General features: G+C 46.5%; 1 protein-coding gene across 6 annotated transcripts in view; it reads right to left on the bottom strand.

Annotated features, from left to right (window-relative positions):
• The window catches only part of LOC139239069 (WD repeat-containing protein 7), a 1,036,818-nt gene that overhangs the window by 943,072 nt on the left and 71,558 nt on the right, over positions 1–22,188 (bottom strand). For all 6 annotated transcript variants that reach the window (XM_070867593.1, XM_070867585.1, XM_070867609.1 and 3 more), the window contains exon 3: positions 3,678–3,849. In XM_070867593.1, the coding sequence (XP_070723694.1) occupies positions 3,678–3,849 (172 nt within the window). The remainder of the gene's footprint in view (positions 1–3,677; positions 3,850–22,188) is intronic.

The following is a 22,188-nucleotide window of genomic DNA, read 5'->3' as shown; positions in this document are numbered from 1 at the left end:
TCTCTCTCTTAATCCAATATTACTTTCCCTTTCTTTATTTCACATTCTGTACCTGATTTAACATTGAAATCAATATTCTAACTCATATACTTCCTGATTCAGACTCTTTGCTGCTCATTAATAATTCTTCAATCTGATTGGTTAACGAGTTACATAGTTGCTTGCCTGTTCATACAGGTTCCGGATGTCCTGTAGAGGGCGCCACGCCTTTTCGCTCTTCCACTTACAGCAACTTGTTGTGCAAAACCTCATGGAAATTTAATGGGCAAGGGCAAGTCGAACAAACAGCGGGCCCAATTGTTTGCTGGTTAAAGTAAATTCTGACCCAATATCTTTCAGCCAGCTGTACTGATGGAATACATTTCTTTACCTTCTAGCCATTTCTGCACAATATTGTTTTTCAAAATTATTGAAAAATTAAGAGAAATTCGGGTTTTCGCGTTTTGGCCCGTTTTTGGGCGATAATTGCGGCGGAATTCTTTTTAGCGCCAGGGTACCGTTAAGGCCAGACCTAGCAAAATTCACCAACGGTGACCGGCGATAGCAATAAATCCGGCGTTGCACGACTTCATTTGCGTGCCAGAGCAGAAGTTTGCGATCGAAAAAAAGCGGACCTTCTGTGCACGCAGGAATTTTTTTTTTCCCCGATTTTTTTTTTTGCCTTTTTTTTCCTTCCTGTGTTTCTGGTCAGCTGTCAGGCAGCGCGGCCTGCGCAGTTCACCCAGGGCTGAATCAGCCATTTACAGATAGCAGGCACGATGGAAGGAGAGGATAGCAGGCAGAGAACGAGGAGGTTTAGGAATGAGGTGAACGAGGCCCTTAATCACAGCTGTGGAGAGGATTTGGAATGAATTCAATAGGAAAGTTGCAAGTAAACCCCTCCCAGCGGTTTTTCGGTGGTGTCTTTCGTGGACGACATTAGAAGGACCCATACTCAGTGCTGCAAAAGGTTCAATGACCTTTGGAGGATCGTCAAAGTAATATTTTTATTGATGCACTCCTTCATTACTTAAATTATAAATCTGACATGCTGGTATAGGTAGACTTAATGTTGCATCTTATTTGCCATGAATGATCGTTAGACATTATTAAGACTGCTTTCTGAGATCTTAAAAGATGTTTCTGCACTTCGATGTCTTCCTCATGAACCACATGCAGCTTCCATGGCCATTAAACAGAGGACTGTATTAAATGCACACAGTATGGTATAAATGCTTTGATGGCTATCTGTGTGTGCCACAAGAGCAGACGGGCCCTCTGGTAACAATTCCCATCATCATCTTTGCAGGGCAAGTTGTCCAACAACCGCTGAGAGCAGCGACGGACAAGTGTCAGTCCACCCAGAACAATGCCTCTGACAGACTTGGAGGAGTGCGTGGCCGGTCTGATTGGTGCCTCAGGGAGGGCATCTACACTATTCAGTGGCCTACCGCTTAATGTGCACCCTTTCCTTATTAGCCCTCCCAAAGTGCATCACCTCACACTTCTCTGAATTAAATTCCATTTGCCACTGCTCTGCCCACCTGACCAGTAAACTGAAATCCTCCTGCAGCCCATGACTTTCCTCTTCAACCACACAGCCAATTTTAGTGTTGTCTGTAAACTTCTTAATCGTCCTCCCTATACTCAAATCTAAATCGTTGATATATACCACAAAATACAAGAGACCCAGTACTGAGCCCTGCGGAACCCACTGGAAACATCCTTCCAGTCACAAAAACATCCATCAACCATTACCCTTTGCTTCCTACCTCCAAGCCAATTTTGGATCCAACTTGCCACTTTGCCCTGCATACCATGGGCTTTAACCTTCGTGACCAGTCTACCATGTGGGACCTTATCAAAAGCTTTGCTAAAGTCCATATACACTACATCGTACGTACTACCCTCATCGTACGTACTACCCTCTTGGTTACCTCCTCAAAAAATTCAATCAGGTTAGTCAAACACGATCTTCCCTTAACAAATCCGTGCTGACTGTCCCTAATTAATCCTTGCCTTTCCAAATGTAGATTTATCCTGTCTTTCAGGAATTTTTCCAATAATTTTTCCATCACTGAGGTTAGGCTGACAGACCTGTAATTACTCGGCCGATACCTTTCTCCCTTCTTAAACAAGGGTACTACATTAGCAGTCCTCCAATCCTCCGGCACCATGCCCAGATCCAAAAAGGACTGGAAAATGGTCAAGGCCTCTGCTATTTCCTCTTACTTCACTCAACAGCCTGGGATGCATTTAATCCAGGCTTGGGGACTTATCTACTTTCAAAGCTGCTGAACCCCTTAATACTTTCTCTCTCACTATATTTATTTCATCCAGAATATCACACCCCTCCTTGATAGCAGTATCTGCATTGCCCCTTTCCTTTGTGAAAACAGATGCAAAGTATTCGTTAAGAACCCAACCAACATCTTCCGCCTCCACACAAAGATTACCCTCATGGTCTCTAATAGGCCCTACCCTTTCTTTAGTTACCCTCTTACTCTTAATATATTTACAGAACATTTTAGGGTTTTCCTTAATTTTACTAGCCAAGAATTTCTTGTGCTCTCTCTTAGCATTCCTCATATCCTTTTTAATTTTGCCTCTTAACTTTCTATATTCCTCTAAAAATTCTGAGTTCCTTTTTTTCTTTATCCTCCCCTGTAAGTCCCTAGGTATCCAGGGGGCTCTAGAATTATTATTCCCAACCTTTTTCTGTGAGAGCACATGTTTGGCCTGCGCTTTCGGGATCTCCTCCTTGAATGCCTCCCACTGTTCCGACACTGATTTACCCATCAATAGCTGTTTCCAGTCCACTATGGCCAAATCACTCCTCAACTTAGCAAAATTAGCTTTTCCCCCAATTCGAAACTTTTATTCCAGGCCTATTCTTGTCCTTATCCATAACCAACTTGAATCTGACTGAATTATGGTCACTAGCACCCAAGTGCTCTCCCACAAATACCCCTTCAACGTGCCCAGCTTCATTCCCCAAAACTAAATCCAAGACTGCCCCCTCTCGTGTTGGGATAGCTAGCTACACACTGACGAAAAAAGTTTTCTTGAATGCATTTCAAGAATTCCACACCCTCTATACCCTTCACACTAAATTTGTCCCAATCAATATTTGGATAGTTAAAATCCCCCTCTATTATTCCCTATGGTTTTTGGACTTCACAGCAATTTGCCTACATATTTGCTCCTCTATCTCCCTCCCACTGTTTGGGTGTCTATAATACATGCCCAGCTGTGTGATTGCCCCTTTTTTATTTTTCAATTTGACCCATATGGCCTCATTTGATGATCCCTCTAACATATCATCTGAAAATAACAAAAAAAAAGAGCAAAGCAATAGAGGACAGAGAGAGATAGAGAAGTAACAAGGGTTAAGGGAAGAGAAGACGATGAGTGGAAAAGAGGAAGGGAGAGACAGAAGCAACGAGGAGACAGAGATAAACAGCAACGTGAAAGCATCAGGTACAGGCAAGACAGTGGCCATATACTTCAAATATCCATGTGCAATGTCACAGGAAGTCAACTATTATCCCCAAGTTACTTAAATGAAGTGATTCATGTAAAGATAAACTCTAGCACAGGCTTGATGATCAAAATATACCATTTTTGTAATGTGACATTCTATAATTTTATTCTGTCCTAATAAACAGTAAACACAATTTGCAATATTAAGGACTGACCTCTAGTTTTGGAGTTAGATCCCAAAGACAAATTTGTCCATCATGACATCCTGTTACAATGGTTGCCAAATCATCCATCACCAGTAAAGTTGAAATGCAATGTGTTGGAGCTCTGGGGCCCCACAGTACGATAGGCAACACCAGGCTATTTCCTGCCATTTTTATTTTCGGCCTATTTAAAAATAAAAACAAAATTTAGAAGTATGTAAAAACAGTAACATTAAGATGGAATAGTTGTAATTACTCTACGTAATCACAAAGTTTTCAAAGCTCTATAACCGTTTTGTCAGTTATTTGATTGTAAAATTATTTAGTAATTTTAGACACAGTGTGTTGCCAGTTATTTTGGAAAAAATGAGTAATGTTTCTGTATCAAATCTGTAAAGGTTTTACACATTTAATCCAAAAATAGCCTGAATAAGCAAATGTTCTATTGCTCTGTGTACACTAGCATTACTTCACAATTATATCTACTCAATAATTCCTTCTGGTTAAGGCAATGAGCAGCAGAACTATACAAACCAGAAAAGTTCCAGATTCAATCCCTAGTTATGCTGTCAGCTGATCTCGGTGGTACCCCTATCAAAAACAATATGGGCAGCTCCAAACTTACCCGTCATCTTATCAATTTCTCTTCTTCCAGTACACATTTCCTTTTTTTGAAATTTGCTCCCACCCACCCTGTCCCGACAACAGGTAATCCCTCTTACTACCCAAGTGCCCTTACATCGATACTTCCTAAACTTACGAAAGGTGTTGTTTAGTTTAAAATGATACATCACTTCGAAGGTTTTGGTCAAAATCCAGATTCAGCATAGCCATTATATTGTTAATCTTGTTGCCCATGTTATGCACTTCCGGAACTCTGCTCGAGTGCCTTAGTGAATCATCTTTCACTAACTGGTCCACTATTAAGCCTTTTCTAATAACGTGCACTTCGAAGTTAACATATGGCCTCTGACAAGAACTACATTCATCACTATTTTATTTTTGCTCCTCATAATTCAATCCCTCCATTTCCTCAATCATTCTGGTTGCACGCTGCAACCTTTCAATGGCTGCAATATTCTTTTTGTACTGTGGCGTCCAGGACATTACACAGTATTCTCAGTGCAGTTGCACCATTGATTTATCAAAAGGGAGGGATTCATATTCCTGGGACATTGAAACCGGTTTCTGGGGGAGGTGGGACCAGTACAAACTGGACGGTGTGCACCTGGGCAGAACCGGAACCAAAGTCCGAGGGGGAGTGTTTGCACGTGCTGTTGGGGAGGGGTTAAACTAATATGGCAGGGGGATGGGAACCTATGCAGGGAGACGGGAACCTATGCAGGGAGACAGAGGGAAGGAGAATGGGGGCAGAAGCAAAAGATAGAAAGGAGAAAAGTAAAAGTGGAGGGCAGAGAAACCCAAGGCAAAAATCAAAAAGGGCCACATGACAGCAAAATTCTAAAGGGGCAAAGTGTGTTAAAAAGACAAGCCTGAAGGCACTGTGCCTCAATGCAAGGAGTATTTGTAATAAGGTGGACGAATTAACTGCGCAGGCAGCTATTAACGAATGTGATATAATTGGCATTATGGAGACATGGCTCCATGGTGACCAAGGCTGGGAACTCAACATCCGGGGTATTCAACATTCAGGAAGGACAGACAGAAAGGAAAAGGAGGTGGGGTAGCGTTGCTGGTTAGAGAGGAAATTAACGCAATAGTAAGGAAGGACATGAGCTTGGATAAAGTGGAATCTGTATGGGTAGAGCTGCTGAACACCAAAGGGCAGAAAACGCAAGTGGGAGTTGTGTACAGACCACCAAACAGTAGTAGTGAGGTTGGGGTCAACATCAAACAAGAAATTAGGGATGTATGCAATAAGGGTGCAGCAGTTATCATGGGCGACTTTAATCTACATATAGATTGGGCTAACCAAACTGGTAGCAATACGGTGGAGGAGGATTTCCTGGAGTGTATTAGGGATGGTTTTCTAGAACAATATGTCGAGAAACCAACTAGAGGGCTGGCCATCCGAGACTGGATGAGGTGTAATGAGAAAGGACTTATTAGCAATCTGGTTGTGCGAGGACCCTTGGGGAAGAGTGACCATAACATGGTGAATTCTTTATTAAGATGGAGAGTGACACAGTTAACTCAGACTGGGGTCCTGAATTTAGGGAAATGTAACTTCGATGGTATGAGACGTGAATTGGCTAGAATAGACTGGCGAACGATATTTAAAGGGTTGATGGTGGATAGGCAATGGCAAACATTTAAAGATCACATGGATGAACTTCAACAATTGTACATCCCAGTCTGGAGTAAAAATAAAATGGGGAAGATGGGTCAACCGTGGCTAACAAGGGAAATTAAGGATCGTATTAAATTCAAGGAAGAGGCATATAAATCGGCCAGAAAAAGCAGCAAACCTGAGAACTGGGAGAAATTTAGAATTCAGCAGAGGAGGACAAAGGGTTTAATTAGGAGGGGAAAAATAGAGTATGAGAGGAAGCTTGCTGGGAACATAAAAACTGACTGCAAAAGCTTCTATACATATGTGGAGAGAAAAAGACAAACGTAGGTCCCTTGCAGTCAGAATCAGGTGAATTTATAATGGGGAATAAAGAAATGGCAGACCAATTGAACAAATACTTTGGTTCTGTCTTCACGAGGGAAGTCACAAATAACCTTCTGGAAATACTAGGGGACCGAGGGTCGAGTGAGTAGCAGGAACTAAAGGAAATCCATATCAGTCAGGAAATTGTGATACAGAAATTGATGGGATTGAAGGCCGATAAATCCCCGGGGCCTGATTGGGATGCATCCCAGCGTACTTAAGGAAGTGGCCCTAGAAATAGTGGATGCATTGGTGATCATTTTCCAACAGTCTATCGACTCTGGATCAGTTCCTATGGACTGGAGGGTAGCTAATGTAACACCACTTTTTAAAAAGGGAGGGAGAGAGAAAGCGGATAATTATAGGGTTCTCAGGAAGGGTTACATAACCAATGGGCACTAACCTCCAGTTTGCTTTTACAGATGCTGACTGATCTGCTGTGTATTTCAAGCTTTTTGTATTTTAAGAACATAAGAACATAAGAAATAGGAGCAGGAGTAGGCCACCTGGCCCCTCGAACCTGCTCCGCCATTTAATAAGATCATGGCTGATCTGATCATGGACTCAGCTCCACTTCCCTGCCCGCTCCCCATAACCCTTTTGTCATGTATGTACATACTGTTTGTAGCCACCAGATGGTGTCATTGTTGGAGACCACTGAGCAGCACGAACATGGTGCTGCTCTGGGATAAAAGGCCCACCATTTTGTGAGTCGGGCACTTTGGGCCGTAATAAAGCAGAGCCAAGGGCGTACTTTGTTCAGTTAAACAGTATTCAGTTTATACCTTTATTGCATACATAACATTTGGCGACGAGAATACAAGAACCTTTGCAAAATGAGTACGATTGGATTTTTAGAGCGATTCGTGGAGGGAGAAGATTGGGAAGACTTTGTGAGCCATTTGAACCAGTACTTCGTGGCCAACAAAATGAAGTAGGTTGGTGATGAAGATCGGCACCGGGCCGTGTTCCTCACGGTGTGCCGTTCAAAGATCTACGGTCTGATAAAGAATCTACTCATGCCAAGTGATCCAACAGAGAAAACGTACGAGGAATTGTGTACATTGGTACGGGAGCACCTCAAGCCAGACAACGGCATCATCATCTCGAGATACAGGTTTTATACACACGTTCGATCGGAGGGCCAGAGCACGGCGCAATTTAGTTGCCGACCCGAGACATCCAGCAGGACCGTGCAAATTCGGGACGATGTTGGCAGACATGCTGCGGGACTTCCTTATCGGTATCAACCACGAGGTGATCCTCCGCAAACTTCTGACGGTGGAGGAGTTGAATTTAAAAAGGGTACCCAGATCGCTCAATCGTGTATGACGACGGACAGGAGTTTAAAGCAAATATCGGCAAATGCTGTAAATGCGATTGATTCGGCGTTCAGCAGAGCGGCACATGGCAGGGCCTATCGGGCTGCGTTCGCGAAACCAGTGGCTGCCCAAAGTCCGCCAGCGGGAATGTATCTGACTTCTCCGTGTTGGCGTTGTGGGGGAAATCATCGGCACTAGCAGTGACAATTTAAGCAATATAGTTGCAAAGGCTGTCTGAGAGTGGGGCATCTCCAGCGCAAGTGTCCGCAGATGAGCAAACGAGCTGCGACACACCACGTGGAGGATGAGAGTCAGACTAGCGCAGATCCGGATACGCAATCCGAGATGCCAGAGGAGGAAGTGTATGGACGGTACTCTTTCATAAGAGTAAACCAATTTTAATTAACGTGAAGTTTAACGAGATACCGGTATCGATGGAACTGGACACAGGGGCGAGTCAATCGATCATGAACGAGAGGGCATTTAATAAGCTGTGCGATATTAAGACTGCGAGGCCCAGGCTGAGCCCTGTTAATGCCAAGCTGCGTACGTACACCAAAGAACTGATCAAGGTGATTAACAGTGCACAAATCAATTTGTCGTAAAACGGTGCAGTTCACTAGTTACCCCTGTGGATTGTTCCAGGCAATGGCCCAACGCTTCTCGGCAGGAGCTGGTTGGAGAAAATCAGCTGCAACTGGAACGACATAAAGGCGTTGTCGTCAGAGGAAGATACATGTGCCCAAGTATTGAGCAAGTTCCCCTCGCTGTTCAAACTGGGTATCGGCAACTTCACGGGAGCCAAGGTGCAGATCCACGTGGACTCGGATGCAAGACCCATCCATCATAAAGCTCGGGCAGTGCCGTATTTGATGAGGGAGAAGGTCGAAATTGAACTGGACAGACTCCAGCGTGAAAGGATCATATCACCGGTCGAATTTAATGAATGGGCCAGCCCCATTGTTCCTGTGCTGAAAAGTGATGGCACAGTCAGAATCTGTGGAGACTACAAGGCTACGATCAACAGGGTTTCAAAACAAGATCAGTACCCGTTACAGGAGGCTGATGACTTGTTTGCGACGCTAGCCAGAGGCAAGTCGTTCACAAAACTGGACTTGACGTCGGCCTATATGACGCAGGAGTTGGTCGAGACATCGAAGAGACTTACGTGCATTAACACGCACAAAGGACTGTTTATTTACCACAGGTGCCCGTTTGGAATTCGCTCAGCTGCAGAAATATTCCAGAGGAATATGGAATGTCTACTGAAGTCCGTTCCCAGATCCGTCGTATTCCAAGATGACATCCTGATCACCGGTCGTGACTCCATGGAACATCTGAACAACCTGGAAGAGGTTATACTTCGTGTGGACAGAGTGGGACTCAGACTTAAATGCTCGAAGTGCTTCTTCATGGCACCGGATGTCGAATTTCTCAGGAACAAAATCACCGCTGATGGCATCAGACCTACTGACATGAAAACCAAAGCCATCAAGAATGCACCCAAGCCACAGAACGTGACAGAGCTGCATTCGTTTCTAGGTCTACTCAACGACTTTGGTAACTTCCTACCTAAATTGAGCACCTTACTTGAACCATTGCACATGCTATTGAGAAAAGGCAACAACTGGGTGTGGGGCGCACTGCAAGACACAGCTTTCGAGAAAGCTACCAATCTGCTTTGCTCGAACAAGCTGCTGGTACATTATGACCATGTAAACATTTAGTTTTGGCCTGTGACGCATCATCAAATGGAATTGGTTGCATGTTACAACAAGCCAATGAGTCGGGGAAACTTCAACCTGTCGTGTATGCATCCAAAAGTTTATCTAAAGCAGAAAGAGCCTACAGTATGGTAGAAAAAGAAGCTTAGTGTGTGTGTACGGTTAAAAAGATGCATCAATACCTGTTCGGTCTAAGGTTCGAATTAGAGACCGATCACAAGCCGCTCATTTTGTTGTTATCCGAGAGCAAAGGTATCAATATCAACGCTTTATCCCATATCCAAAGGTGGGCGCTGACATTATCTGCCTATGATTATGTGATTCACCACAGACCTGGCACAGGGAATTGTGCCGATGCTTTGAGCCGGTTGCCGTTGCCCACACCACAGGTGGAAACACAACTGGCAGAATTAATGTTAATTATGGATGCTTTTGAAAGTGAAGGTACCCCTGTCACGGCTCAACAAGTTAACACCTGGACCAGCCAGGCCCCGATATTATCGGTGGTAAAGGGTTGCATCCTCAAAGGGGATTGGTCTGCCATACTTAAGCAAATGTGCGAGGAAGCCAAACCGTACATTCGTCGCAAAGACAAACTGTCTATTCAAGCAGATTGCATATTGTGGGGCAATCGAGTTGTAATGCCCAAGAAAGGGAGAGAGAAGTTTGTGCATGAGTTACACAGCACACATCCTGGTAAAAAGTGATGATGTAGGCCATCGCCAGGTCCCACGTATGGTGGCCAGGAATTGATTCTGAGTTAGAAGCATGCGTACATCAGTGCAACACCTGCATGCAGCTCAGCAAAGCACCAGCGGAATCGCCGTTGAGTCTGTGGTCATAGCCATGCAAACCTTGGTCCAGGATCCATGTAAACATTGCGGGTCGCTTCCTGGGCAAGATATTTTTAGTGGTGGTGGATGCTTATTCGAAGTGGATAGAATGCATAATCATGTCATCCAGTACATCCACGGCAACCATAGAGAATCTCAATGTCATGTTTGCGACACATGATCTGCCTGACATAGTGGTGAGTGACAAATGGGTCATGCTTCACCAGTCAGAAGTTTCAGGAGTTTGTAAAACTTAACGGCATAAAACATGTAAGGTCAGCACCGTTCAAGCCTGCGTCCAACGGGCAAGCAGAACGTGCAGTACAAATTATCAAGCAAAGCATGAGGAGAGTAATCCAAGGGTCACTGCAGACCCGCTTGTCTTGCATACTGCTGAGTTATAGGACAAGACCCCACACACTCACAGGGGTCTCGTCTGCTGAACTTATGATGAAAAGAGGTTTTAAGACCAAGTTATCTCTTGTACACCCGAATTTAAGTAATCATGTTGAATACAGAAGACAGAGTCAACAAGGATACCACAATCATGCAACTGTGTCACGCAAGATTTCTGTGAATGATCCTGTATATGTGTTGAATTATGGTCAGGGTCCCAAATGGGTCGCTGGTAGGTCATGGCCAAGGAGGGCAACAGAGTATTTGTTATTAAGCTCAAGAATGGGCAAACTTGCAGGAAACACATGGATCAAACAAGGCTGACGCACACAGACGAGTCAGAGCAGTCGGACGAAGAAACAGTCGACGACCAACCAACCTACCAGCAGCCTTCAGTAGACTCAAGGGTCATCAGTGAACCTGGAATTTCCATCACAGACTTGTTTAATAAAAATGGACTTACAATTCCTGACATGGCCACTGCCACCCCCAACAAGTCAGCCATCCAGCCACCAGCCACAACAGATTCCGCACATTCACCCAAGGCCGGAATCGAACTGAGACGGTCAACCCGGGAGAGTAAAGCACCGGACCGTCTCAACCTGTGAGCCAAGGGTATACCTTGTTCAGTTAAACAGTACTCAATTTGTACCTTTATTGCATACACCACACCTTTATTCCCTTATCGCTCAAATATCTGTCTATTTCCATCTTAAATATATTCAATGACCCAGCCTCCATAGCTCTCTGGGACAGAAAATTCCATAGATTTACAACCCTCAGAAGAAATTCCTCCTCATCTGTGTTTTAAATGGGCGGCCCCTTATTCTGAGACTATGTCCTCTCGTTTTAGTTTCCCCCATGAGTGGAAATATCCTTTCTGCATCCACCTTGTCAAGCCCCCTCATTGGGGTCAAGTTTCGGGCCGCGCCGTTCCCCAACCTGGACGCCCATTTTTCGCACCTAAAAGTGCGACAGAAAAATAGCTATTAATTCTCCGGCTCCTTGCTGGTCCCTGGGAGCTCGGCACAGCGCGCAGACAACAGCGGGGGGGCGGAGCCACAGAGTCACGCCAATTCTGCAAGTGGAGGGGGCGGGGCTAAGTTAAATGAGGCAACGTCGTGCCGGCAGCCCTGCGCGTTGGAGCACGCGCACACGCGCAGTAGCCCAGAATCATTGGCACTCGGCCATTTTTAAAGGCACTTAAAGAAAAGTGTTGATTTGTCTCGTGGACCCCTGGAAAGGCTTGGGATTGAATTTTGGTGATTTTTGTGTGTCTGAAGGAGTGCTTTTAGCAGCACTGTTGAATAAATCACCTGTTGAAATCAGTGAGTGCTGCTTTTCACTGATAAACTTCCAGAACAGATGCTGCATCGGTGAATGCAAAATAAGGACTGTGTGTTTTGAAAAATAAGAGTGTCAATTCAATACAGCAATGGAACAACGTCCACCAAGAACAAAGAATTTCTTACATGAGGAAGTGGAGATATTAGTCAACGTCATTGAGCAGAGATGGCAGGAGCTAGATACCAGCAACAGAGGTCGCATAAAAGTGCCACCTAAAGAAGAAGAAACAACGCTGGAACCAAGTTGCAGAAGATTACTGCGCAGTGGTGCATACCATGAGATCTGGAAGCCAGTGTAAAAAGAAATGGCACAACCTTGGTCAAGTAGTTCGTGTAAGTAATATTTTCCATTTTTAATGTAATCGTAATTGTAATGTGACTACCTGTATGTCCCACCCTGCAGAAAGACACACTCTGTAAAAAGTTATATTTTACTTTTTGCAGAAGAAATTGGCCCACAACAAAAAGGAAGTCACTCGGACAGGAGGAGGCGTGCCCAATCTGCATCCACTGACACCCTTGGAACAGAGGGTAGCTGCTATGATGAGTCGTACATGGAGAAAAGCAATCAGTACAGCACAAGCTGGGCCCACACACGAGGGAGGGGGCAAGTTCTGAAAATGCATCGTGGCCCTTCAAATCAACCTGCTGCCTGGCCTGCTATGTGTGAGAGTACGCATGCCACCCATCCTGCCCTTTCCCTTGCTGTGAAACATCTGACTGTTCTGATATATTTTGCAGAATATGATGCTGCTGCAGCTGGTGCCAACCCTGTGGATCCTGAAGATCCAGACCAAGAACCAGTACAACCAGATGCGGACGATCCAGACTGGATGATGGCAGCAATGACTGAAATGTCTACAGGGGAGAGCTTCCAAATTAATGTTTATGAGCCCCCATTAAGGGGCAACAGAGTTTCAATCCTTTGCATAAGTTCTGGTTCCACCTTCCATGGTTTTGATTCCGATGTTGTGGGTCCCAGTGGTGCTGCTGGTGTAATGCAGCAGTTTACAGCCAGTGCATCACCATCCGAGCCTGCACCTCCCACTCGCATAGGTTCTGGTTCCACCTTCCATGGTTTTGATTCCGACATTGCGGGTCCCAGTGGTGCTGGTGATATAATGGAGCAGTTTACACCCATTCACCCACCATCCCAGTCCATGGCTCGCACTCGAGTGCTGTCGTCTGGAACACCGAGCGTCCCACCGTCCCAGCCCGTGCCTTTCTCTCAAGTACTGCCGTCTGGAACACAGAGCGTCCCACCGTCCCAGCCCGCGCCTCCCTGTGTAGTGATGCCGTTTGGAACACCGAGCGTCCCACTGTCCGTGCCTCACTGTGTAGTGGTGCCACAAGGCAGACCCAGGCAGAGGAAAAGGAGATTGGAGACACGCCCTCCTGAGATGCAGCGTGCAACAGATGCGGCTCAGGTTGTGGCATTGGGTATGGAGACCAATGAGCTTACCCGATCACTCATCGGTAGCGTCAGTGCAGTGGGTGAAGAGGTGACGGTCCTGATGGGAGAAATAGCAGTAATGACACAGGAACTTAGGGAGGGAATGTCCGAGGGAGTGCAATCGACGGCACAGACCGTCAGGGAGGGCATGCAAGCAACGGCACAGAAGTGAACATTCACTGAGATGTGGATGAGAGATGGTTGCAGCCTTTCTTTGCTGCTTTTGTTCTTGTTCTTGATGTAGCTGTAGTAACGTTTTTCACATTGAAATTGTTTTGTAAGTTTTGTAACTTTACAACTTCTAAGTGACCTTAGGGTTTTTAAGTGATCTTAGTGTAAATGCTCTTACATTTTGTAACTTATTTAATTTTGCATCTAAAAAGTGATCTTGAAGTTTAAGTGATCTTGAGTGTAAGATTTATCACATTGAAATTATTTTGTAACTTTACAAGTTTATAAGTGATCTTCAAGAATCATATTAAAAAGTAAAGTTTGATACAACAAATATTTTATTACAGTGACGTTAACTTTTCAATAAAATATTTTTTCATTAAAACTGATTCATCTTCCATTAACACAACACAACATAGGAACAACTCCAAAGAATAAACATGTCATGCGCAACAGTGGTCGCAGAGCCCTCAGGCATCAGTAGTTGAAGCGTTCACGGATGAGCTGCTGGCGCAGGGCTCGAGCAATCGTTAAAGGAGCACGATGGACGGCCCTCCTCCGACCTCGTGCTCCGGCATCAGTCACTTGCATGCTTTCCTGATCGTTGTCATCATCCACATCCTGCTCTTCCGTAATACTATCATGTACTGGACCCTCACGTGGGTCTCCTGTTTCCACTACCAGCTCCTGCTGCCTCATGATGGCTAAGTTATGGAGCATGCAGCACACAACAGTGAAGTGACCGACAATCTGAGGAGAATATTGCAAGTGGCCTCCGGAATGGTCCAGGCATCGGAAACGCTGTTTCAATATGCCAACGGTCCTCTCAATGATGCTGCGCGTCACAATATGCGCCATGTTGTATTGACGGTCAGCTTCTGTCCGTGTCACGGGTAGGGGCGTCATGAGCCAGGTGGTCAGGCCGTACCCTTTGTCTCCCAGTAGCCAGCTCTGCCCATCTGGCTGCTGCTCAAACATGTCAGATATAACGCTGTCGCATAGGGTGAACGCATCATGGGTGCGGCCAGGGTATCTCGCATCGACTGACATGATGCGCTGCTTGTCGTCATACACGAGCTGCACATTGATAGAGTGGAAACATTTTCTATTCCTGTACTGCTCGGAATCCTCCATCGGTGCTCGCAAGGCTATGTGGGTACAATCAGTGCAGCCCTGTACCTTTGGGAAGCCAGCAATCCTGAAGAAGCCCACAGCCCTCTCATGGATCGCTTGTGCGGTCATTGGGAAATTGATGAAGTCATTCCTCCGTACATACAGTGCAGCCATGACCTGGTAAAAGCAGGCATGTATTGCACGTTTAGAGATGGCGCACACATCTCCAGTTGTAGCCTGAAACGATCCCGAGGCATAGAAGGCAAGTGCAGCTGTTACCTTCACTTCAACAGACAAGGCAGTTGGCTTTCTGATTGTGGGCTGCAAATCTGCTCTCAGCATATCTCAGATCTCAGCGACAACTTCTCTGCGGAAACGCAGCTTTTTGACACAATCAGCCTCGCTCATGTCCAGGTACGAGCGCATGGCTCAATATTGCCGACGTGGGTATGGTCTCCCTGCCCATCAGCCTACGGGCTATGACGTTCCTGGTGCGGTGAGCTCGAATCAATTCTCTCCTATGCAGTGAATTGCCGGTGAACCATTGCATAATCCGTGCTGTTGACAATGCAGCACCCATTCTGCAAATTTAAGTTTCAACCTGGCTATCTGGCCGCCTCTCCCTGGCCCTGGCCGAATGGCCTCAGTTACCCTCGCAGCTCGAAGGCTGCTTGCTTGCTGTGTCTTCGGTTGCCGTCGAGCCACTGATGCTGACCCTGTCTCCGACATGGAAGGAAGGCCTGCCTGAAGCACCGCAGCTCGAAGGTTGCTGCTGCTTCACACAGGTAGGAATATTCAATATTTTGTCTTTGCTTTGTTTATAATTTTTTTAGTCAGGATGGCTCTTTATTTGTACAAATAAGACTGTTGAATGCTTGTAGAATTTAATTACTTCCCTCCCCCCACCCCGCCCTCGTTCCCTGCGCCTGATTTGTAACCTACGCCTGATATGTAAAGTTTAGGCAAGGTTTTTCTGAGCGTACAAAAATCTACACTTACTCCATTCTAAGTTAGTTTGGAGTAAGTTTTCTCTGCCTAAACTTTCAAAACAGGTGTAAGTGGCCGGACACCCCCCTTTTGGAAAAAAAAATCTGTTCCAAAATAAAACTGTTCTAACTGACTAGAACTGGAGCAAACTAAATGCCGAGAATTGCAATTTCTAAGACGCTCCATTCTAAACCAGTTGCTCCAAAAAAAATTGGAGCAACTCTTGCCGAAACTGGACCCCATTATCTTATATGTTTTGATGAGATCACCTCTCATTCTTCTGAACTGCAATGAATATAGGCCCAACCTACTCAACCTATCTTCATAAGTCAACCCACTCCATCAACCTAGTGAAACTTCTTTGAACAGCCTCCAATGCAAGTATATCCTTCCTTAAATACAGAGACCAAAACTGTACACAGTACTCCAGGTGTGGCATCACCAATACCCTCTAGTTGTAGCAGGACATCTCTGCTTTAACACTCTATCCCCCTTGCAACAAAGGCCAACATCCCATTTGCCTTCCTGATTACTTGCTGTACCTGCATACTCGCTTTGTGTGTTCATGCACAAGGACTCCCAGGTCCCTCTGCGCTGCAGCAGTTTGCAATTTTTCTCCATTTAAATAATAATTTGCTTTTCTATTTTTTCTGCCAAAGTGGATAACCTCACATTTTCCCACATTATGGGGCCAAGTTTCGGCCTGAGTTGCTCCTGTTTTTTTGGAGCAACTGGTTTAGAATGGAGTATCTTAGAAATTTGAATTCTCGACATTTAGTTTGTTCCAGTTTTAGTCAGTTGGAACAGTTTCACTTTGGAACAGAATTTTTTTTTCAAAAGGGGGCGTGTCCGGCCACTTACGCCTGTTTTCAAAGTTTAGGCAGTGAAAACTTACTCCAAACTAAGAGGGAGGGAAGGAGGGAAGGAGGGAAGGAGGGAATGGAGGAAAGGAGGGAAGGGAGGGAGGGAGGGAGGGAAGGAGAGAGGGAGGGAGGGAGGGAAGGAGGGAGGGGAGGAAGGAGGGAAGAAAGGAGAGAGGAGGGAGGGAGGAGAGGAGGGAGGGAGGGAAGGAGGGAGGGGAGGAAGGAAGGAAGGAAGGAAGGAAGGAAGGAAGGAAGGAGAGGAGGGAGGGAAGGAAGGAAGGAAGGAGAGAGGGAGGGAAGGAAGGAAGGAGAGGAGGGAGGGAAGGAAGGAAGGAGAGGAGGGAGGGAAGGAAGGAAGGAGAGGAGGGAGGGAAGGAAGGAAGGAGAGGAGGGAGGGAAGGAAGGAAGGAGAGGAGGGAGGGAAGGAAGGAAGGAGAGGAGGGAGGGAAGGAAGGAAGGAAGGAGAGGAGGGAGGGAAGGAAGGAAGGAGAGGAGGGAGGGAAGGAAGGAAGGAGAGGAGGGAGGGAAGGAAGGAGAGGAGAAGGAAGGAGAGGAGGGAGGGAAGGAAGGAAGGAGAGGAGGGAGGGAAGGAAGGAAGGAGAGGAGGGAGGGAAGGAAGGAAGGAGAGAGGGAGGGAAGGAAGGAAGGAGAGGAGGGAGGGAAGGAAGGAAGGAAGGAAGGAAGGGAGGGAAGGAAGGAAGGAGAGGAGGGAGGGAAGGAAGGAAGGAGAGGAGGGAGGAGAAGGAAGGGAGGAGGAGGGAGAGGGAAGAAGGAGGGAAGGAAGGAAGGAGGGAGGAAGGAAGGGAAGGAAGGGAGGGAAGGAAGGAAGGAAGGAGAGAGGGAAGGAAGGGAGGGAAGGAGAGAGGAGGAGGAGAGGAAGGAGAGAGGGAGGGAAGGAGAGAGGGAAGAGAGGAGGAGGGAAGGAGAGAGGGAAGGAGAGAGGGAAGGAGAGAGGGAAGGAGAGAGGGAAGGAGAGAGGGAAGGAGAGAGGGAAGGAGAGAGGGAAGGAGAGAGGGAAGGAGAGAGGGAAGGAGAGAGGGAAGGAGAGAGGGAAGGAGAGAGGGAAGGAGAGAGGGAAGGAGAGAGGGAAGGAGAGAGGGAAGGAGAGAGGGAAGGAGAGAGGGAAGGAGAGAGGGAAGGAGAGAGGGAAGGAGAGAGGGAAGGAGAGAGGGAAGGAGAGAGGGAAGGAGAGAGGGAAGGAGAGAGGGAAGGAGAGAGGGAAGGAGAGAGGGAAGGAGAGAGGGAAGGAGAGAGGGAAGGAGAGAGGGAAGGAGAGAGGGAAGGAGAGAGGGAAGGAGAGAGGGAAGGAGAGAGGGAAGGAGAGAGGGAAGGAGAGAGGGAAGGAGAGAGGGAAGGAGAGAGGGAAGGAGAGAGGGAAGGAGAGAGGGAAGGAGAGAGGGAAGGAGAGAGGGAAGGAGAGAGGGAAGGAGAGAGGGAAGGAGAGAGGGAAGGAGAGAGGGAAGGAGAGAGGGAAGGAGAGAGGAAGGAGAGAGGGAAGGAGAGAGGGAAGGAGAGAGGGAAGGAGAGAGGGAAGGAGAGAGGGAAGGAGAGAGGGAAGGAGAGAGGGAAGGAGAGAGGGAAGGAGAGAGGGAAGGAGAGAGGGAAGGAGAGAGGGAAGGAGAGAGGGAAGGAGAGAGGGAAGGAGAGAGGGAAGGAGAGAGGGAAGGAGAGAGGGAAGGAGAGAGGGAAGGAGAGAGGGAAGGAGAGAGGGAAGGAGAGAGGGAAGGAGAGAGGGAAGGAGAGAGGGAAGGAGAGAGGGAAGGAGAGAGGGAAGGAGAGAGGGAAGGAGAGAGGGAAGGAGAGAGGGAAGGAGAGAGGGAAGGAGAGAGGGAAGGAGAGAGGGAAGGAGAGAGGGAAGGAGAGAGGGAAGGAGAGAGGGAAGGAGAGAGGGAAGGAGAGAGAGAGGGAAGGAGGGAGAGAGGGAAGGAGGGAGAGAGGGAAGGAGGGAGAGAGGGAAGGAGGGAGAGAGGGAAGGAGGGAGAGAGGGAAGGAGGGAGAGAGGGAAGGAGGGAGAGAGGGAAGGAGGGAGAGAGGGAAGGAGGGAGAGAGGGAAGGAGGGAGAGAGGGAAGGAGGGAGAGAGGGAAGGAGGGAGAGAGGGAGGTAGGAGAGAGGGAAGGAGGGAGGGAGGGAAGGAGAGAGGGAAGGAGGGAGGGAGGGAAGGAGAGAGGAGGGAGGGAGGGAAGGAGAGAGGACTAACTAACTAACTCTTCCTCCGCCCCCCCCCCCCCCCTGACCTCGACTCTTCCCGCCCACCCCCCGGACGTCCTCCTTTTCCTTTCTGTCTGTCCTTCCGAATTGTCATATACCCCTGAATATTTAAGTCCCAGTCCTGGTCACCTTGCAACCATGTCTCTGTAATGGCCATCAGATCATACCCATTTTCATTTCACTCTTTACTATTTTACAAGCAGATTGCCATCAGCCAAAGCTCAACCAAATTGTTGTTTCAATTAATTACCAAGCTTTATGTATAGCTGCAATAAACTTCCACGCAGAATAGAACACTTGTTTTAGCTTATTAGAACTGTTAATCTGCAATTAGCTTGAAACCGACAACTATTTTTCTCCAATCTGCAAAAATGTGCCAGCCTCAACACATGGGCTTCTCAACAACTGTCAATTTTCAGCTCTTCACATCACTGTTCTGTGTTGCTCTGAATTTCCACTGCTCATATCAACTCTACACACTCTAAGTTAATGATCTAGCCTGAGGCATGGAACATATCGCATCCTCATGGTTGAATAGCATGTTTAAGATTGGTTAAAGGCTGAAACATCGACAGTGGATATGCAATCATTTCCTGAGTATAAAACAAGCATAAGACAAGTTATAAAATATTTTAAAGTTATTTTAAAATCCGTTGCGTAATGAATAGTGTCATATGCACACATTTACATCTCAAACAGACAGATTTTTTTATGCAAGTCACTGTCGAGCAACAAGTTGCATTTATATAGTGCCTTTAACGTGGTAAACCGTCCCAAGGTGCTTCACAGGAACGTTATCAAACAAAATTTGACAACGAGCCACACGAGGCGATATTCGGACAGGTGACCAAAATCTTTTCATTTATTCCTTCTCAGGATGTGGACGTCGCTGGCAAGGCCAGCATTTATTGCCCACCCCTAAGTGCCCTTGAGATCATGGTGGTAAGCCACTTTTCTTGAATCGCTGCAATCTGTGTGGTGAAGGTACTCCCACAGTGCAGTGAGGAAGGGAGTTCCAGGATTTTCACCCAGCGACAATGGTGGAACGGGGATATACTTCCAAGTCAAAATGGTGTGTAACTTGGAGTGAAACTTGCAGGTGATGGTATTCCCATGCGCCTGCTGCCCTTGTTCTTCTCGGTGGTCGAGGTCATGGGTTTGGGAGGTGCTGTCGAAGAAGCCTTAGCAATTTTCTCAGTGCATCCTATAGATAGTACACACTGAAGCCATGGTGCGCCAGTGGTGGATGGAGTGAATGTTTAAAGCGATGCCAATCAAGCAGGCTGCTTTGTCCTGGATGGTGTTGAGCTTCTTGAGTGTTGTTGGAGCTTCACTCATCCAGGTAAAGAACATAAGAAATAGGAGCAAGAGTAGGCCATATAGCTCCTCGAACCTGCTCCGTAAGGTAAGTGGAGACTATTCCATCACACTCATGAATTGTGCCTTGTGGAATGACTTTGGGGAGTCAGCAGAATACCCAGCCTCTGACCTGCTCTTGTAGCCACAGTATATATGTGGTTAGAGAGGTAGGTTTTAAGGAACGGCTTAAAGGAGATGGGGTGCAGAGCAATGTTCCCTCTAAGCTGCACGCACGCACGCAGCCCCACCATAATCTGCAAGGTCCCACGCAGGCCACTCACCAGCTATTACATTGCAAGTACCACGCCATGTGTCTGCCCATTTCAACAGTCGGTCTATGTCATCCTGTAGTCTACTGCTATCCTCTACACTGTTTACTACATTTCCAAGCTTTGTGTCATCTGCAAACTTTGAAATTATACCCCCTATACCAAGTTCAGGTCATTGACATATCAAAGAGAGTCATGGTTCCAATACCAACCCCTGGGGGACACTGTATACAACTCTTCAGTCTGCTAAACAATCATTCATTGCTACTCACTGCTTTCGGTCAATAGCCAATTTCATATCCATGCTACCATTGCCTCAGGATAAGGGGTAGGGCATTTAGGACTGAGATCTAAGGATAAGGGATAAGCCATTTAGGACTGAGATGAGGAGAAACTTCTTCATTCAGAGTTGTTAACCTGTGGAATTCCCTACCACAGAGAGTTGTTGATGCCAGTTCATTGGATATATTCAAGAGGGAGTTAGATATGGCCTTTACGGCTAAAGGGATCAAAGGGTATGGAGAGAAAGCAAGAAAGGGGTAGAGGGAATGATCAGCCATGATCTTATTGAATGGTGGTGCAGGTTCGAAGGGCCGAATGGCCTATTCCTGTACCTATTTTCTATGTTTCTATGCCCATTAATCTCATGGGCTTCAATCTTGCGAATAAGTCTATAGTCCACGATTTCTGCACACGCGGCAGGATCGATGCAGTTGCGGCAGGTGGTGTGTTGAACGTCCACTCCCGACTCGAACCCGCTCTCTCTCCGGAATCTTCCTATGATGGGGCTCGTTAAGCCCACCGTGCAGACTTCCCAGCCATTGAAGAGGAAGTCGGTCTGATGACGTCAGTTGATGATGTGTCATCAGCCGGTTTCCTTAAAGGGACCATGCCCACAATGGTTTTGACAGTTCTTCTGTCAGTGTCCTGCAGCATTAAGGAGCTGCAAACACTGAGAAACACTGCACAGAGGTGAACTGCTGCACCTAGGCTCTCCCATGACTCCCTCCAGATGCTTATGGAAGGAGTCACAGCACACAGGGGGGTCCTCTTCCCTTCCCATGGGTGGAACGGACCTCCCCAGGACACCAAGGCAGCCTGGTTGCACACAATGCACAGGAGGGCACAAGCAAGGACGTCGTCACGAGGACCAGGCTGCAGAGGTGCAAACCCTTCAATGATCTGAGCAGATCACAAAACGTTACTGCAAAGCCACATTCAACCTCATCCTGTTGTGCCACTCATCACATCCCCATCACTCTGCCTTGCCTTGCCTACTCTACCCCTGCACATCCTTTGTCACACCAACTTACCTTGCACCTCCACCCCTCTCTCCCTCTCTCCATCTACATTATCAAACGCCTTCTGCAGGACCATATATACAATATCAACCTTCGTCAACCCTCTCTGTTATTTCATCGAAGAACTCAATCAAGTTTGTCAGACACTATTTGCCTTTAACAAATTCATGTTGGCTGTCATGGTCTCTCGAAGTTTTCCAACCACCGATATTAGGCTGGCTGGTCTGTAGTTATTTAGAGTGTAATATTTGAAACCATTCGGATCAATTTACTTTGGGTTTGTATTTTAAGCTGTAGCTAGAGATTCCACACAATATCTATTTGTCTTAATCTAGAGCAAAAACACTGCACACTTCAATTGCAAATTTATGAATAGGTTATTATTGATACAAATGGATTGGAAACAAGTGCAAACCAAAATCATTTCTTCAGACAATGGGTTTGAATTTCTAGAGCAAGATCAGAAGATTCTATTAAAAATAAATGATATGAAAACACAACGAAGAAGTGATAGGATGAAGGATTTGTAGCCACAAGTAAATTTCAATCGGGTGCTAAAG

The sequence above is a fragment of the Pristiophorus japonicus genome, chromosome 2 (genome assembly GCF_044704955.1).
Source record: "Pristiophorus japonicus isolate sPriJap1 chromosome 2, sPriJap1.hap1, whole genome shotgun sequence".
In the NCBI taxonomy this organism is placed as follows: Eukaryota; Metazoa; Chordata; class Chondrichthyes; family Pristiophoridae; genus Pristiophorus; species Pristiophorus japonicus.
The sequence above is the reverse complement of the archived record's forward strand: the minus strand, read 5'-3'. Positions and strand labels throughout refer to the sequence as shown.